Here is a 19,760-nt window from a genome sequence, read left to right on the forward strand (position 1 = left end):
TTAGGAATCATGATGGGAGTCATATTAGGAATCTATTCGGTGTGTCATATTAGCTTTCTCTTATAGACCCCCACAGTTATGGAACAGTCTTCCTATTAGTGTTCAGGACTCAGACACAGTCTCAGTGTTTAAGTCTAGGCTTAAAACGTATTTGTTTACTCAAGCCTACCCTGACTAGATTCTGTTCTACTACTTCGCAGTCATAATTATCTTTTTTCTCCCTCTCTCCTTTCGCCGAGCCCCACACGAATTTATGGAGATACTAGAGATCCAGATCCTTTCTGCCTCTGGATGGAGCTCAAATCTTCTTTAATTCCAGACTGCTGGGATTACGGCTGCTCCTAACGCCATACAGACTTCATATAAATCCATAATGAACTTTTTCACAATATCTGTTGTTACCCAGATGAGGATGGGTTCCCTTCTGAGTCGGGTTCCTCTCAAGGTTTCTTCCTCTTAAAACATCTTAGGGAGTTTTTCCTTGCCACCGTCGCCACTCAGTGGCTTGCTCAGTTGGGATAAATTCGCACCTTTAATATCTGTATACCATGTTGATATTTCTGTAAAGCTGCTTTGAGACAATGTCTATTGTAAAAAGCGCTATACAAATAAAATTGAATTGAATTGAATTGAATATTAGGAATCATACTGGGAGTCAAATTAGGAATCATTCTGGGAGTCATTTTAGGAATCTCTTCAGGGTGTCATATTAGGAATCATACTGGGAGTCATACTAGGAATCATATTGGGATTCATATTAGGAATCATACTGGAAGTCATATCAGGAATCATATTGGGAGTCATATTAGGAATCATGCTGGGAGTCATTCGGAATCACATTGGGAGTCACATTAGGAATCTCTTTGGGGTGTCATATTTGGAGTCATACAAGGAGTCATACTAGGAATCATACTGGGAGTCATATTAGGAAACATACTAGGAGTCATATTAGGAATAATAGTGGGAGTCATACTAGGAATCATATTGGGAGTCATATTAGGAATCTATTTGGGGTGTCATATTACAAATCATACTGGTAGTCATACTAGTAATCATACTGGGATTCATAATAGGAATCATGCTAGGATTCATATTCGGAATCACATTGCGAGTCATATTAGGAATCATACTGGGATTTATAATAGGATTCATGCTGGGATTCATATTCGGAATCAAATTGCGAGTCGTATTAGGAATCATACTGGGAGTCATATAAGGAATCATGCGGGGAGTCATATTAGGAATCACACCGGGAGTTATACTAGGAATCTCTTTGGGGTGACACTCATGTTTCTGCTCAGATGTTGACCACTCATCATGGATGGCAGCTGAAACTTAATCCCAGCAAAATTGAACTGCTGTTCATCCCAGGTGATTCATTCCCACATCAGAATCTTGTGATCTCACCATCGGTCTCTGCACACAACCTTGGGGTAAGCAGGGACGTGCAGAAGGTGTGTGGGGGGGGATCTGTGGGCTTGAGGCCCTGCCCTTTTTCTAAATTTTCTAAAGTGACAGCTTCCATATCAACATGTTTGAAAAAAGGTGAGCTAATATGAGACAGATAGTTGCAAAAAAGGCATCATATATTTACAAAGAGTTAGGCTTGCTGCGGTAGTCAGTGTTACATGGTGTCCTGTTTGGCCATACACCGATTACCCTTGCCCCCCACGGCACCACCCCCACTGTCGTTTTGCTTTTCTATATAAATAAAAACCAAAGACGTACATAGACGCCGACCGCTTTGGCCCATTGCTGGGATATGCAAACGTGTCCGGCATATTGATCCGGGCAAGACTGCCCTATAAACGAATAGAAGTAACCGGGGGAGCTGTGGTTTTTATGGATAAATAGCACAATGCCGTTTACATTCCAAAACGATTTCAATGGTTTATGATCTACATGGCATACAAAAATAGTTCTGTCTCCAGTTACTTCGAATCTCGATAGTTAGACTTGGAAAATAATTCATTGTCATAAGGAATTGTGAAAACTCATGCTTGTCAAGCATAGATTTGGCTTATTTTTCTTAGTTAATAAATGCTGAGATGTCCCTAACGTAATATAATTTAATGGACATGAAATGTGCATAAAGTTTGTTTTATTATGGAAATGGATTTTTCTGCCTTCAACCCCATCTTTTAGCTTTTCTTGTCCTCCAGGTCAGAATTCTGTTAACAAAGCTCTTTCATCTTTAGTGCATCTTTAAGTACTAATAATTGAACATCATTGCGCCAAAATGGAACAAAATCGGCAAAGACAAACCAAATAGTGACACACTGGCAGTCAGTCTGCTTTCTATATATTATTAGCAATAAAAGGATACAGATATACTCCAAAACAGACAATTACAGTTATAGTCCTAAAACATTTATGTGATAATAATAATAATAATAATAATAATAATAATAATAATAATAATACAACAAGCCACGATTTGATGACAAGCTATTAAATCATTAAAGCCCATCGAAACACCTACTATTTGGAGAACTGACAGGTGGTTTAGCTCCATCTCTAATCCTGACAGTCTGACCTGTCCTGTCAAAGTCCTCCGGCTTGAAGTGTTCTTGCTTACAGTCAAGCATGGTGGTGGGAGCGTCATGGTCTGGGGCTGCATGAGTGCTGCCGGCACTGGGGAGCTACAGTTCATTGACGGAACCATGAATGCCAACATGTACTGTGACATACTGAAGCAGAGCATGATCAGTATGCAGTATTCCAGCATGATAACGACCCCAAACACACCTCCAAGACAACCACTGCCTTGCTAAAGAAGCTGAGGGTGAAGGTGATGGACTGGCCGAGCATGTCTCCAGACATAAACTCTATCGAGCATCTGTGGGGCATCCTCAAACGGAAGGTGGAGGAGCACAAGGTCTCTAACATCCACCAGCTCCGTGATGTCATCATGGAGGACGGGAAGAGGACTCCAGTGGCAACCTGTGAAGCTCTGGTGAACTCCATGCCCAAGAGGGTTAAGGCAGCGCTGGAAAATAATGGTGGCCACACAAAATATTGACACTTTGGGCCCAATTTGGACATTTTCACTTAGGGGTGTACTCACTTTTGTTGCCAGCGGTTTAGACATTAATGGCAGTGTGTTGAGTTATTTTGAGGGGACAGCAAATTTACACTGTTACACAAGCTGTACACTCACTACTTTATATTGCAGCAAAGTGTCATTTCTTCAGTGTTGTCACATTAAAAGATATAATCAAATATTTACAAAAATGTGAGGGGTGTAGTCACTTTTGTGAGATACTGTATATTCACTACACATACTGTACATAGACACACATATGAAAGATATCGATCAAGCACACTGAAAAAAGCACAAACAGGTTAACATTGCTCTTATCCAGAGTGTGTTACAGAAGTGCGCTGAAGTCTCTCTCAGAAAACACATCCTCATGCTAGTTCACTAGGACAGGGACTAAGGGTAGCATCATTCTAATCACAGTGTTGAGAGGTTAGTTCAGTATGAAAAAAGACAATACAAGTACTTACTAATTTAAGTCCTTGTCAACCTGTATTCAGTTGTGAAAATATGATGTAAACGTGAAAATAAACTTGCTGGGGATGAGTTTGAAAAATGAATTAGTGAATTTTAAAGAATGAATGAATTTTGAACGATGCGTTTATTCAATGCCTTTTGTGTCGGGAAAAAAAAAGAAAGAAAGAAAAGAAAAAAAAGTGACCCACAGTTCCGTCCATTCAGAGTCAACTCAGTGCTGATAAAAGCATGTCACTAAATGCAGAAATAAACTGTAAAAACTATAAACTGTAAAAACTATAAGGAGTGTTAGGAAAAGTACGGAAGCCCTAAGCGGCCATGCATTGTTAATATTTTCTTTCTTGTTTACTCGTGATCTCGACTTTATTTTTCTGTGTACTCCACATCCATCATCCCAAAGGCAATGGGGTTTTTGAATGGGTTTTTTTTGGTTTAATGCCAGAAATAAGATCTGTGGTTAACACAAGCTCAATATATGTTCACGTTTTATACTACGACATAAAATACACCAGTAATACCCCAATCAGGATTAAAAAAAAAAAAGCTTTTACATGTCTTGAAAAACACGGTTACTAACAAGTGGCTAAATGGTACTGCAGAGGTTGTCAGGGGATTTAAACGTCATCGTACTGAACAGGAAATCTCATCCACTACATCCTTGTTGTGTTAATACTCACGCTCATGCAAACTATTCCAACTCCAGCTTTCCAATTTGTAGATTTATCAATTTATAATATTTTCCAACTGCATTGTGTGTGAAAATAAAGATTGAAAGAGTTGTTGTGGTGGTGACGTTGAAGTCATCTGACCGTGGTGTATAGAAAATATTTATGAAGTGTAATCAATATGTGTAACTAACATTTGGATATGTTAATGAAGTGTATTCAATATGTATGACCAACATTTTGAATGATTACCTAAGCATAATAGAATCTATGTGTATAGTCAATATTTAGAAGCACGATCTAAATCCACAGAACAATGTTTGATCAAGTTTTGGTCTAAGTGTGTATTGAGTTAGATGAATTCTGTTTTTTTTTTTTTCTGTACCAGCCGGAATCTTCAGAAGCAAATAACTGAGGCCAGATACCAATTAACAAGTTAGGATAAAGCCTTAGGAGGGGAGGTAGGTTTCAGCTAGGACTACAGGTAAAAAACCAAAAACAAAACAAAAACAAAGACTCGGTCTGAGTGAAAACTTTTTAAGAAAGAAAAAAAAGAAAGAAACCGTGTCCTCACAAAACCGTTTCAAGAAAAACAACTAACTGCGCATGCTCCACAATTTTAAGATAACATATAGACATGAATAATTAATTGTGGCGAAGAAGATTGGTTTGTTTTTAATAAGGAAAGGCAAAACCCCGCCTAAGACGAGTATGCTGTGGAGAATGTTATATATATATATATATATATATATATATATATATATATATATATATATATATATATATATATATATAGCTGTGCATGATTTAGACTTTCTGCAGACTGTCTCACGTTATTATTTCAATAAAGTTTATTTCCGCATGAGATATCAAATACACGTACACTCAAAATATTATTAGCATGATTAGCCATCAGGAATTTGAGCTAGAGCTGTGAAGCTGCTTTGTGACCACGTCTGCCGTTAAAAGTCAACAAAGGACATCCGGCTGAATCTTAAGAAGAGCGGAAAAGAAACTCGCAGTAAGAAATGGACGCCGGCTGATGACGACATAGACGATGCTAGGTAACGCATTCATGACGTAATGTGTTCTAGATTCTGATACCGAGAGAGCAAACAATTAACGAGTAATGAGAAGAAATGACTTCTAGTGTTATGCAGGTAAACTCCTCCACATTCAAACCAATTGAACATTTTCTTCAGTCACAAACAATGATTGATATTTAATGTACTTTTCGTGTTTATGCTTATATATATATATATATATAGTAAAGCCACTGAACAGATCTTTCCATACCATATCTATAACAGTGTCCTATTAAGTAGCTTAAATTCGTTTAAAACTATTAATAATAATAATAATAATAATAATAATAATAATAATAATATTATTATTATTATTATTATTATTATTATTATTTTATTATTATTATTATTTCATATCCGTCTTAATGACCTGACACCTTCTTGTGTGCGCATGCACACTTACTAAGACACTGCTGAGTCAAAACAAACCCTGCCGACTCTTTAACTATAAAAGTTTTAGCTTTCTTAAAGTTTCCACGTTGCCATACGGTGCGTTTTACCTTCACAATGCGATGTGGTACCAGTGCAGTATCTTTTTCAACTAATGTTCAACTAAGTAATGTTTTCTTTTTCTCACTCCAGAAAGCTTGCACGAACGCTGCAATGGCTTCTGGTGGATCTTCACCACAAGTCCAGCCTTGCCACATCTTTGGTGTGTGCAAAGGGGTAAGGAACAACTTACTGTTTCAAGATGAGGAAACGATGATTTTCCCAAGTGGAAACCACTGTGTCCGCTACCACGTCCTTCAGAGACGGACCAAGTTCATTCAGGGTAAGCCTGCTGAGAGCATTACTTCCTGTAGAACCTTTTTTAAAATGACCTAAACGTTGTACTTATAATGTTGTACTGTAATTATTATGATAAGCTTAGATTTTTAATCTCCACTGATATGTTTTGTTATTTTGACATTCAGTCCTAATCAGACGTTACCCCACAGGTGTGAAGGGAAACATGAAGGCTCTGGCTTTAAGCCCCGACCGGCGCTACCTGGCCGTGTCAGAGAGCGATAAATGGGGCACCATCACCATCTTTGACCTAGAGGATGGGAAATGCTGCAAGAAACAGGTTCTGAAGGGCAGCGATTACAGCGTGCAGGAGTTTGTCTGCATGGCGTTTTCGGCTGACTCTAAATACCTGCTGGGCCAGGCTGGAGGACCCACATGGACCCTCTACTTCTGGCAGTGGCAGGAAAAGCAGCTTATCGATTCTGTGAAGACCACGAGGAATGGCCTTATTAGTCAGGTAGAAATTCTCAATGTCTTGTAGTTGTAAGTGAAGGCGAGTTAAATTTGTAACACTGAAGACGTTTCTCCATCCAAAACATGTATACCACTATCTGGAAAATATAAATTCCAGTTAATCATTTTTATTTATTCAGTCATGAATGTTCCTGTGCACACTGACAGTGGCCCTAGATACAGTAACCGTTTCACATCTGTGTTTTAAGAGTGTATACTGAGTGTTCTCTTTTCTCAATCCCAGGTAAGCTTTAACCCTCAGGATGAGAAACAGATCTGTGTGAGCGGAACAAGAACCTTCAAGATCTTCGAATTGAAGAAGGCGTCCCTGAGACAGGCCAACTCCTATAACAAGGAGAACGAGGATGTCCTTTGCCACACGTGGCTGTCCGGGGACTGCATCGTCGCAGGAACTGAGGCCGGGAAACTGCTAAAGTTGAAATCCGGACAACTGCACCAGCTGGGGAGACCATATGAGAGGTAACAATAGAGAGAGAGATATCCAGAGAACCTCTCCAACACCCTCATGCTTGTTGTTATGATCTGTTTTATCATTGTAATAATGCTTGTTTGATCCTACAGTGTACAGTAAGGTAAATCACTCTCTCGACAGACAAACAGAGAAGAAGGACTCAACTTCATCTCCGGACCAACCGGCGTCTGTTACCGCCATCACGCAGTATTCTAAAGGCTTTGCCTGTTCAGCTGGACTGGGATTAGTTTGTCTCTACGAGATATCTAATGAGAACGATAACTACAGGAAGACTGCGGAAATAAGCGTGAGTAATTCATATTTAACGTTTGGCGAGGTAACTTACAAGCGAGGTAACTCGTTGTTAGGCTGAGCATCAACGTGTATAAGCACTTAACTGTTTTCCTCTGATCTGCAGATTCCTGTGGACCCATACAGCAGTCAGCCGCTTCAGGCGATTGCCACGATGTGCTTTAGTCCAGCAGAGAAGACGCTGGTCATCAGCACAGACCGAGGCAAACTCTACCGCATCAGCCTCACCTCGACCGAGATTAGCGAGGTAACGGAGCAACACGCAGTGTGATGAGTATACAGTAATATATAGAAAGCCAATGAATTGAAAATGTACTGACTTCTGCTTCTCCGTTGATCCTTTGTTTCAGAGTAAGAAGGCCCAGTTTGAATTCCTGTCTCACTCTCTTCACTCGGAGAGCATCACCGGGATGTCCATCTGCACATCAAAACCCCTCGTCGCCACCTGCTCGAAGGACTTCACCGTGCACATTTGGGACTACAAGACCAAGTAAGAGCTGTTAATGTTGTTGTTTTTGTTTTTTTTAACATAGCGCCTTTCTCAAACTCAAAGAAAATAAGATGACTGCATTATTTCTGCATAAAGTAAATATTGGTCCACCTTATCTATCTCCATCATCTGGCTGGAAAATCTCACTTCACTGGACACTACTTAGTGCTAAGAGAATACTTTGTACATCTTGAGGCTTAACTAGAGAAAAAAAGTTTCTGTCAAATTAATCTACTATCTTTTTTATTACTCGAAGAGCAATACTAAAACATTTTGGTACTCGTCAATACTGAAATGAGTAATGTACTTGGCTTTAATCAATCAGCACAATGATCATCATTAGACATGTCTACCAAAATGTCCATAGGGCTAATTTACTGTGATAGTTTTCTGACTGTATGGATGTTGTGTTTTTTTTTCTTTCGCTGCAGCTCTCTGGAGCAGTTTAAGGAGTTTGATGAAGAGCCGCTCTGCGTGTCGATGCACCCGAATGGCCTCTCCATCCTGGTGGGCTTCTCCAGTGAAATCCGCCTCATGCACCTGCATTATGACAAAATCCGCACTGTCCAGAAGTTCCCCACAAAGAACTGCACTGAGGTAGGTCGTCACTGATGTGACTTTAGTGTTATAAAGTTTTTTGTATGGGTGAAGAGCTGGTTTGAGAGGTGGGACATGAAAGTTTTGACACTCCTGCTATCAAAACTCTAAAATCCTGAAACATCCATTTACAGCTCAAGAAAACTTGCACTATAAGGACACATCAAATGTACATTATTGGAAATCTGAGACGTTTAGAAAGAGTTTTTTGTTTGTTTTTTAATTATCAAATGCAGATAAATTGTTATTGTCCTGTAAGCTCAGATACTGTTTTGTTTTATAAGTTTCTCTCTGGCTCTTTCTTATTAAGCAATTTCTTAGTCTTATTAAAATAATATGTTTATATAAATAAATATATTTGCGTTGTTTGTCCGGAAACTGTGTATAGAATTTTTGAGTGAAATAACGAATGTGTGTGTGTCCACAGTGTGTTTTCAACCACGATGGCAACATGTTCGCGGCCGTCAACAAAAAAGTGATACACGTTTACAACATCAGAACAGGCAAAAAACTGGACCTGAACGCCCACCTTAAGAAGGTCAGTACAATTTTATTTTTTTTTTCACATTTTACTAGCAATTTTGTGAATTTCAGGATGTAGTCACATAGTTCGGTGATAAAGCCGAAGATTTGTTTTGCCACATCATTCATTCTATATATTTATTTTTCAGTAATTATTATTTGTATATGTTCAGTCTGAATAGCACTTTGAACACATATTACACAACATTTCTCAACAATAACATTTATAATTTCAAATATACATTTAAACAAAAACAAAGATACAATAATGAATACCACTAATGCATTTTTTATTTATTAAATAAAAAACAACAACATCTGGAATATAATTAAGAACATTAATAAATATCCATGACTTTGATAACCTGTTTTGACCCCCAGGTGCAGTCGGTGAAGTGGAGCGAAGATGACCTTCATCTGGTGTCATGTGGGATGGATGGCATCGTGTGCATGTGGGACGTTCTGACCGGCAGCTGCACATCAAGCAAAGAGACTGATTGTGGCTATGCAGATGTGATCTTCACACCTAACACTGGGAGCGTCCACGCTGTAGACAGATGCAGTCTTAAGGAGATCCATGATGGAAGCGTAAGTCTAAAAAAAAAAAAATCATACGATTGTTTTGACTCTGTGAAAGGTGGATTAAAGTTACAACCACAGCAGCTCCAGCTCATAATACATAATGAACAAGGGCTTTATCCACACACTCACAAGACAAGTTTTACATAATTTGTATGTGTTTTTGTTTGCATTTAGATCCTAAGGCAAATGGCCTCAGATGGTGTGGACTACACAGCCATCTCCATGACTCGTTCAGGCCAAACAATCTTCATTGGAACCGCCGTTGGTACTGTCAGGGACATCGAATACCCTTTTGGAAAGGAAAAAACCTGGACAGAACATCAGGCCCATTCTGGTCCCATCACCAAAGTATGTGTGTGCTCTATGGGAGTGATGAAATGCAGAAAAAAGAAACAGTTATACATATATATACTGTAGATAATGATGTGCATTGTAAGAGTTAATGACCAAAGAAGCATTGTGATAGAAAATAACGGTCAAGGAAACGACAGAGAACACAATGAGTGAGTCTGTTATTTCCTTGGCTGTGTGTGCTTCCTCCTGACCGAGTGAGCTAATGATGCTTATATCTGTTCTTGTTGCTTTAATGAACTTTTTTCTTTCATCGTGTGCGCAGATGGTCGTCACGCCTGGTGATCAGTATCTTCTGACGGCCTCAGAGGACGGCTCCCTCCTCATCTGGACAATCACTGACCCAGAGGGAAAAACGCTGAAGTGGATCAAAGGAATGGAGCATGCTGATGAGGTCCTCTGTACAAAGGAGGAACTCGAGGAAAAGGTTAATATGACGATAAGCTATATAATTTAGAACCTTTCACATTGCCGCAGTGAGTTTTGTTCTCATTAGTTACTATAGAAACCATCCCGTATTCGAACGAGCGTATTAACAGATACCTGTGATTTTGTTTGAAAAATACTGTACAGCACTACACTACTGTGTTAGCCATACTGTTGCAACACTGTGGAGCCCTGCATGTGCCACTGACCCAGGCCACCTCTTCATATTTTATAGCCATACAGCTGCAGAATAAAAACTGTCAAATTGTCATCCTGAAACTTTGCATTGATGTCCAGCCTCTGATTTTTTTTGTGTTCATCCAGGACCAGACTATATGTGAGCTCACGTCCCACACCGAGTGGCTGAAGTTGGAGATGCAATACAAGCTGAATTTGAAGGATATGGACTGGACCACAAAGATGAACAGCATTTTTCAGGGTTATCTCCAGCAGATAGAGGCTTTGAAAGACCAAATTCAGGTCAGGACTTGAAATCTCAGGCTGATTTAATCTTTAGGGCTTCATTAGTGAGACTAGGACAGTTGATAATGATCAGTTATTAGGTTGATTTCAGACATTAGACATCACAACATATAGCCATATCATTTTTATATGAAGTCTTCTTAAATCAGTTTGTCTCTGATTTTATTGTATTGTTGAGTAACAGGTGACAAATGAGTACAAAGTGATGTTGATGAATAATTCAATTAAAAATGTTGTATATGTCATTGTAGGTGCTGAACACTGAGAGGGAGGACCAGAAGGATTCTCACCAAAAGGCGCTGACCGAGTTGAAGGAAGAACACGCCAAGCAGCTGGAGGATCAAAGTAAATACACTCACTATATGTCAGTATATTCTCAATACAGAATGGCTTGTTTATACTTTAACATAGAGTTTGGGTTTTAAGGTTCACCTGAAATTGCACTTGAAAGCTCCGCTGTATTAGAACACTTTATTATAAAAATATAACCATTTATTTCTAGACTGCTCCTTCCTTCACTACAATAGTACACCATTTAAAATGCATTGCTAATTTTGTTAGGGATGTCATGATACCAAAAATCTAGTAGTTGGTACCGATACCACCAAAAGTACATGATACTCAATAGCAAAGTCGATACCATGGTGTGGTTAAAAAATAAAGAGAGAGAATAAAATAAATAAATAAATAAAATTAAAAACTCCTTGTTGACATTCTCCTCTGGCTGATACGGGCAAGGAGAGAGAGTGATAGAAAGAGAGAGAGAGAGAGGGATATTTTAGTTATCAAACACTGTCTGACAGTGACTAATAACAAGTGCTAAGGTGCACTCCTAAATGCACACACGCACGTGTGCGTGCACACACACACACACACACACACACACACACACACACACACACACACACACACACCATATACTCTGAATGCAAGCATTAGTTTAAATTCACTGATATAGTGGCAGGCCGAAAAGAGTTATTAAAAGCATGAACATTTGAATAATTATTAGTGACATTAGGGCACGGGCTGAATGGCGATGCATGGTGACCCATTAGGAGGTAGTTTATAACATTGCAATGCATTAGCGTCATTAACAAATAACTGGCTATCGCAAACATTACATGGAGCATAAAGTTAGCTGGTTTCACGGCTACATTGCCAGCTGCATAAAAACAAACATAATATAGGACCTGTGTTTCAGGTGCTTCACCAAATTCCAGGTGTTTCCTCGCTTTGTTTGAAATGAACGATAGCATCGGTTGCACACCGGCAACCGCTAAACTTGTTAAGCTAAGCTAATCTTCTGCAGTTTTTCCCGTGTGCTTGTAGGCGTTCTTCTTTTTCTTCACCACTAGGGGACCGACTAAAACACTTGCGCGTATTTGCTGCCCCCATCAGTTCCGGAGGAATTGCCCCCTCTCTACATTCATTAGATCGGTACCAATGCTACTGCAGAAAGACAAATGCTGTCACGTTTTAACAATGCTGGTAAAGACTTGGTACCGAAGTATCAGTTCTTGTTACATCCCTAAATTTTGTTCCCAGAGCATAGCTGCATTGAGGGCCTGCTTGACAAGGACGAGATGTACTATAAGCTGCAGCAGAAAATGCAGATGATGGAGAAGAACCATGAGATGCAGCTGCGCAATGCTGAAGACAGCCACCTCTGTGCTATGGAGAACATGAAACAGGCCTATGAAGCCAAGCTGCAGGAGGTAAGGAAGCCATACCGCTGAAGTGCTCACTGTTTGCATGGATGCTCCTGTTTTCTTCATTTGTTCCTTCCTGATCTGGATCTGCTCCAGACCACGGAAGATCATTATTGTTATCTGTATCTAGCTAGTTTAGCCTGTTTTTGTGGATGAAAATTTTAGTGCCAAATTTAACACATAGGGCACTAGATAGGGTGCCTACATGAAGCTGAGGTATAGTTACCATTAATATTTAAGGAATAGTTGACTTTATTGTCCATCCATCCATCCATCCTCAACCGCTTATCCGTTATTGGGTCATGGGGGCAGCAGCTCCAGCAGGGGACCCCAAACTTCCCTTTCCCGAGCCACATTAACCAGCTCTGACTGGGGGATCCCGAGGCGTTCCCAGGCCAGTGTGGAGATATAATCTCTCCACCTAGTCCTGGGTCTTCTCTGAGGTCTCCTCGGAGCTGGACCTGCCTGGAGCACCTCCCTAGGGAGGTGCCCAGGGGGCATCCTTACCAGGTGCCCGAACCACCTCAACTGGCTCCTTTCAATGCAAAGGAGCAGCGGCTCTACTCTGAGTTCCTCTCGGATAGCCGAGCTTCTCACCCTATCTCTAAGGGAGAAGCCAGCCACCCACCTGAGAAAACCCATTTCGGCCGCTTGTACCCGCGATCTAGTTCTTTCGGTCACTACCCAGCCTTCATGACCATAGGTGAGGGTAGGAACAAAAATTGACCATTAGATCGAGAGCTTTGCCTTCCGGCTCAGCTCTCTTTTCGTCACAACGATGCGGTAAAGCGATTGCAATACTGCTCCCACTGCTCCGATTTTCCAGCCAATCTCCCGCTCCAATGTCCCCTCACTCGTGAACAAGACCCCCGAGGTACTTGAACTCCTTCACTTGGGTTAAGTACTCATTCCCTACCCGGAGTAGGCACTCCATCAGTTTCCTGCTGAGAACCATGGCCTCAGATTTAGAGCTGCTAATCCTCATCCCAGCTGCTTTACACTCAGCTGCGAACCGATCCAGTGAGTGCTGAAGGTCACGGACCGATGATGCCATCAGGACCACATCATCTGCAAAAAGCAGCGATGAGATCATCAGGCCACCAAACCGTAACCCCTCCCCACCATGACTACACCTCGATATCCTGTCCATGAATATCACAAACAGGATTGGTGACAAAGCGCAGCCCTGGTGGAGACCACCCCCCACCTGGAACGAGTCCGACTTTTTGCCGAGAATCCAGACACAGCTCTTGCTTTGGGAGTGCAGCGATTGGATAGCCCTAAGAAGGGAACCCCTCACCCCATACTCCCTCAGCACCTCCCACAGTAAACCCCTGGGGACCCAGTCATACACCTTCTCCAGATCCAGAAAACACATGTAGACCGGATGGGCATACTCTCAGGCCCCATCCAAGATCCTTGCGAGAGTAAAGAGCTGGTCCATTGTTCCACGACCAGGACGGAATCCGCATTGTTCCTCTTTAATCCGAGGTCCGGCTATTGGCCGAACCCTCTGTTCCAGCACCTTGGAGTAGACTTAACCAGGGAGGCTGAGAAGTGTGATACCCCTAATAATTGGCACACACTGTCTGGTCCCCCTTTTTGAACAGGGGAACCACCACCCTGTTTGGTCTGCCACTCCTTGGGCACTGTCCCCGACTTCCACGCAATGTTAAAGAGGCGTGTCATCCGAGACATCCCCTCCACACCCAGAGCTTTCAGCATTTCTGGACGGATCTCATCAATCCCCGGGGCTTTGCCACTGTGCAATTGTTTGACTACCTCATTGACCTCCACCAGGGAAATTGACGATAATCCCCCATCAGCCTCCACCTCTGCCATAGAGGGCGTGTTAGTCGGATTCAGGAGTTCCTCAAAGTGTTCCTTCCACCGTGCAATTACCTCCTCAGTTGAGGTCAACAGCATTCCATCCTTATTGTACACAGCTTGGATGGTTCCCCGTTTCCCCTTCCTGAGGTGGCGGATGGTTTTCCAGAAACACCTTGGTGCCGACCGAAAGTCCTTCTCCATATCCTCTCCGAACTTATCCCACACCCGCTGCTTTGCCTCTTTCACAGCAGAGGCTGCAGCCCTTTAGGCCTGTCGGTACCTTGCAACTGCCTCCGGAGTCCTCGGGGATAACACATCCAGGAAGGCCTCCTTCTTCAGTCGGACGGCTTCCTTGACCACCGGTGTCCACCACGATGTTTGAGGGTTACCGCCCCTTGAGGCACCTAAGACCTTGAGACCACAGCTCTCTGCCGCAGCTTCAGCAATGGAGGCTTTGAACATTGCTCACTCGGGCTCAATGCCCCCAACCTCCACAGGGGTGCCAGAAAAACTCCGCCGGAGGTGTGAGTTGAAGATCTCACGGACAGAGGCCTCCTCCAGACGTTCCCAGTTCACCCGCACTACCCGTTTGGGCTTTCCAGGTCTGTCCAGAGTCTTCCTCCACCCCTTGACCCAACTCACCACCAGATGGTGATCAGTTGACAGCTCTGCCCCTCTCTTCACCCGAGTGTCCAGAACATCCGGCCTCATATCAGATGATATGATTACAAAATCGATCATCGACCTTCGGCCTAGGGTGCTCTGGTACCACGTACACTTATGAGCCTCCTTATGCTCGAACATGGTATTCGCTATAGACAGTCCATGACTAGCACAGAAGTCCAACAACAAACCTGCTCGGGTTTAGATCAGTGAGGCCGTTCCTCCCAATCACGCCTCTTCATCATTGCCTCCCAGCAGTTTCCCAGCAGAACTATGGAGTCCCCTATGGTGCCCCATACAGGACTCCGTTCAGGGTCTCCAAGAAGGCCAAGTACTCTGAATTGGTGTTTGGTGCATATGCACAGACAACAGTCAGAGCCCCCCCCACAACCCGTAGGTGTAAGGAGGCGACCCTCTCGTCCACTGGGGTAAACTCCAACGTAATAGCACTCAACCGGGGACTTGTGAGTATCCCCATACCTGCCCGGCCCCTCACACCCTGGTCAACTCCAGAGTAGAATAGAGTCCATCCCCTATCCAGGAGTACGGTTCCAGAACCGAGACTGTGCGTAGAGGTAAGCCCCACCAGATCTAACTGGTAGCGCTCCACCTCCCACACAAGTTCCTTCCCCCACAGAGAGGTGACGTTCCACGTCCCCAAAGTAGCCTTAGGATTAGTACGTTTGGAGTTTACACTGTAATGTGCATCTCCTTGTCCATCTCCACTTTACAGCTACGGGCCGAGTTGGAGCAGGAAGTGAAGAACTCTGAGAAGAAGCAGGTAAGGATTAAGGAGGTGGCTGAATCTGAGGTTATGGAACTTTGTCGCAACTATGAACACGATCTCCAGTTGGAGAAGGACGGCAGGGTGAAGGCTGAGCTTGAACTGAAACTCATGGAGAAAAATGTGAGTGTTTTAGGTTTTCTTAAAAATCATTGCAGCTTTTAAAAGCAGGTGCATGTGGGAATCAAACAACAGACCACAAAATGTACATTTTTACCACTTGCTAGACATAGAAATGTGTACAAAGTAAACACCTGATACGTTTTAAAATCCTTGTCAACACCAGCACTGTCAATCATGATGTGATTTCACACACACAAACACACACAAGTAATACTTGCATGTGTTTGTTTTAAGATATCGCGGTACTTGAAAATGAAGCGCTTGATAGAAGATCAGGAAGACACGATACGTCAGCTGAAGGAGAACGTGCAGAAACTGAAGGACCAACTCGATGATGCGACAGAACGCATCGAGGCTTTGAATAAGAAGAAGGAGGAGAAAAACAAGACCATTGATGAGCAGGTCACGCTCACACTACACACCCACACTGCTAACACTACAAGTGCTTTTTGGCAAGCATTCAGTTATTCACACTTTACAGCATGTTTTGTGGTGTAATTTTCTGTTTATGTTGCAGTATACTTATGTGTGTGGTATAAATTTAGAATAAGATATCTGTACAGCCATTAATAAATGAAGACAGATTGACCTAATACAATAAATAAGAAGGGAGTCTGTTCTGTTCCTGCAGTTATGCTTCATTGAAGAACTCCAGCACACGGTTCAAAATGAGGACATGAGCTTGGAAGACAAGCAGGAAGAACTGGTCCAGAAGATCTTCTTGCATAAAAAGGGTGAAGAGAAAAAGAGCTACAAAGAAAGGAGCAAAATCAACCGACTTGAGAAAGAAATACAGGAGAAGAAAGAAATGTTAGACGAGGTAAGGAATTTAACAGTGTAACACTATGTCAGATTTTATACAGCAAATGACGGGTACTACTGCTTTATTATTATTATTATTATTAATGACAAGCTGATCAGAGGATGTTGTTATTTTAGGCTGCTGCCGAGCTGGCGCTAAACAACAGGAAGAATGAGGATATCATCTATGACCTGAAGGAAAAGCTGAAATCAAACAACACAGAATTGTTCACAGAGAGACAGAGGGTTTGTTTCACCACGATATGTTTTGTTTATAATGAATCATTTCTTCGCTAATGTGTCCTCTGCTATTCCATTGCCAGGATTCGGCATGTAGTTATTACTCATATTGTTGGTGACACGGTTAATAAGCATTACAGTTTTATCACAGGTACCATTGTTTCTAATGTCGTTGTTTCCACAGGTCAGAAACATCAATATGGTGGTGCAAAAGATGAAGGATGACATCCGCAGCTGCGCACGATTCATCCAGGAGCCGATGAGGCTGAAGCAGAACTTCATAGAGCTCCATACACGCCATATCCATACACAAGATGTCAGAATAATACATACACACACACATATATGCACACAGAGAGTACACAGCCTCGTATGCTTATACCTAACTGAATGTGATGACTGTGCTAGGGGACAATCGGAGTGGATGCTGAGGTCACGGAAGAGGAAACCAGGTACTTGAAAGACTTCCACACGATCTTAGCGCAAGAGAAGACAATGCATGCTAGAGATATGAAGCTTGAGAAAGATAGATACTCCAAGTTGCTGAAGGTAAGGATGATTTCTTGTCAATGTTTTTTGCCTGATTCAAGTTTTTAAAGTGTGAAGCACCCCAGGGATCCAGCTTGTCTGTCTGTCAGTCACTGACTCACTCTAAATAGCTAATAGAGTTCTCCATGAGGGGGCGTGCTTACTACACTAGCTTCTGTGTTCATCTGAGGAATGTAGGGGTGTTTTAAACATTGCATGTGTGTATGTATGTATGTGTGTGTGTGTGTGTGTGTGTGTGTGTGTGTGTATGTGTGTGTATATATATATATATATATATATATATATATATATATATATATATATATATATATATATATACGGTTTTGACTGTTTATATTGTATATCATCAGTAAAACATTGCAGTCGATAGGAAACTTAACAGGCAACCAGTGTAAACTGGAGTAATGTGATCAGACTTTACATAAGAACACAAGCTGCAGCATCACCATAAATGACATCTTAGCATGTGAAAATATCTTAAATAAACCAAACATGAGATAATTAAACCTCTTTGTAGACAGTTTACTAATTTCAAGATTTAAATTGAAGTTTTATTCGTAGATATTTTTTGCTTCTTTCTAGGACAAAATGCTTAGACTTAGAATTATTAAAGCCGTATAGAAATAGATACTTTGACATGTTTTTCATGTGTGCAGGAGCGTGGCTTTCTGATTAATCAGCTCTATGATCAGAAATTAAAGCACGAGCAACTCCTGAACAGCCTCAAAAGGAAGAATGTGCAGTGTGACGACAGTAAGTAACAGAAGAGAGACGAAAATCTTTTATTATACACTTTTTTCTTATTTCCTTTCATAATTGTAGAAAGTAGCTTTGGGGGGAAAAGCTTGTGGTCATTCAGCATGTTGAGTTATATTAAAAATGTTTACAATGCATAACATACATACAGTTAAAACGCCTCAGGCTCATAATAAGAAAAACTAAATATAAATAGTATATAAGATGCATGAGCACACACCTCCAAGTATTTTGTAACAGCCTTAGAATCTGGTTTTAATTCATTTAAATTTCATTAGAACGTCATGCACAACACTTTAGTCATTTTTGAAATCCGCTACAGTGAGGTACAGCACTCTGGACATGCCTAAAATGTCTTCACCTGGTTTAAAGCACTTAAGAAGCATATGCACTTTCTTTTTATTTCAGCAGCAGCATCCTCTGTGATCCCTCTGGGAGAGTCCGGGCTTCAGTCGTCAGCAAACCTGGATACGAGACGAGGCCAAGTTTTTGCATCGGACCGTGTCAGATTTCCATCCATTAACACCACATAGAAGACCAGATGATCGCCAGGGAGGTGTCTAGTACTTGGATATACAGTAGTCTAGTGTGGGGACGCGTGCAAGCCGAGATCTGACAGTGATAGAGTGCCTAATGAGTCCCTCCTTGTTTTACTTGGGCAAGCAGTAGGGTTTGGACACTGAGCGGTGGGAACGGGGGCGGGGGCGGGGAGATATCAGGAGGACTTCCCTAAATGCAGTGAGTCGTAATGACCCGGCGTTCCTTGATGGCATCAACTCCAGAGTCCAGCAGTATGGCTCGGGAGGACTCCGCTAAAGGGGCGTAAGTCGTAGTCTCCGAGGACTCACAGAAGATAAATACAGAGGCATTGGGTGTACTGTTGGCTGTCCTTATTCTCCAGTCTTACTAACTAGTGGTGCTACTAGCCAGTACAGGCCAGCCATTGGGGAGACTGTGAAAAACCACTGCGGGGGAGTAATGTTCTAGGCTTGATGAAGCTTATAGCTCAGGTGGGTGTGAGGGGAAACTGGAGTGAGCCACAGGCTCGTACCAGACATTGATGATAAAGATTGCCGTGGATGGTTCCACATGGATACCATTTCACTTCTACTCAGTGAGACGGTGGACAGAACAACAAGGGTAATGGATGTACATACGGTGCAGCACAAGGTGAATTGTAGAAAAATAAAGATTTTGTGGGAGGTCTCTGCATTAGAGGATATCCAGGTATTTGACACTACCCTTGGCCATCAGAAGGTGATGGAAATAATATAGAAATAAATGAAATCAACAGATGCTTGTGTTGTGTATCATTTCCACCATTTTATTTTGTATTGTTTCCTTGGTCCAGACCAGAACAAATGGTAATTTTGCAGCTCTGTCCTTTGGCTCAGTTTATTAGTATCGGAGTGTGTTTTGCTGTGATGTGTGGGTGGGAACTGACGAGAGCAAACGGGAGAACATGAGAAAAAACTGATTGCTGCATATATGGGGGTGCTTTCACACGGGTGTCTTTTTCTATGTAGCTTTTGCGTGTTGTGTACTAATTTTGTCCTTGGGAAAT

The 19,760-nt window shown here is 41.8% G+C and overlaps 1 protein-coding gene across 4 annotated transcripts; it reads left to right on the plus strand.

Annotated features, from left to right (window-relative positions):
• Window positions 1–5,110: 5,110 nt before the first annotated feature.
• Window positions 5,111–19,644, plus strand: LOC108256691 (cilia- and flagella-associated protein 57-like). 4 transcript variants are annotated; one of them, XM_017453854.3, is made up of 23 exons: window positions 5,111–5,246; window positions 5,850–6,039; window positions 6,206–6,510; window positions 6,751–6,986; window positions 7,120–7,285; window positions 7,397–7,537; window positions 7,641–7,780; window positions 8,212–8,377; window positions 8,805–8,915; window positions 9,281–9,487; window positions 9,656–9,829; window positions 10,098–10,259; window positions 10,583–10,738; window positions 10,993–11,086; window positions 12,287–12,456; window positions 15,677–15,850; window positions 16,085–16,252; window positions 16,482–16,670; window positions 16,790–16,897; window positions 17,076–17,207; window positions 17,300–17,440; window positions 18,097–18,193; window positions 18,605–19,644. In XM_017453854.3, exons 2-23 carry the CDS (start codon window positions 5,871–5,873, stop codon window positions 18,727–18,729), a joined length of 3,531 nt encoding a protein of 1,176 aa, XP_017309343.1. In that variant the 5' UTR covers window positions 5,111–5,246; window positions 5,850–5,870; the 3' UTR covers window positions 18,730–19,644. The 4 variants fall into 4 exon arrangements, with proteins under 4 accessions (XP_017309343.1, XP_017309317.1, XP_017309326.1 ...); XM_017453828.2 differs by lacking the exon at window positions 5,111–5,246 and adding an exon at window positions 5,254–5,342; XM_017453837.2 differs by lacking the exon at window positions 5,111–5,246 and adding an exon at window positions 5,254–5,342 and having other exon boundaries at window positions 18,608–19,644.
• Window positions 19,645–19,760: the final 116 nt, after the last annotated feature.

Source organism: Ictalurus punctatus, chromosome 2 (assembly GCF_001660625.3).
Source record: "Ictalurus punctatus breed USDA103 chromosome 2, Coco_2.0, whole genome shotgun sequence".
Lineage (NCBI taxonomy): Eukaryota > Metazoa > Chordata > Actinopteri > Siluriformes > Ictaluridae > Ictalurus > Ictalurus punctatus.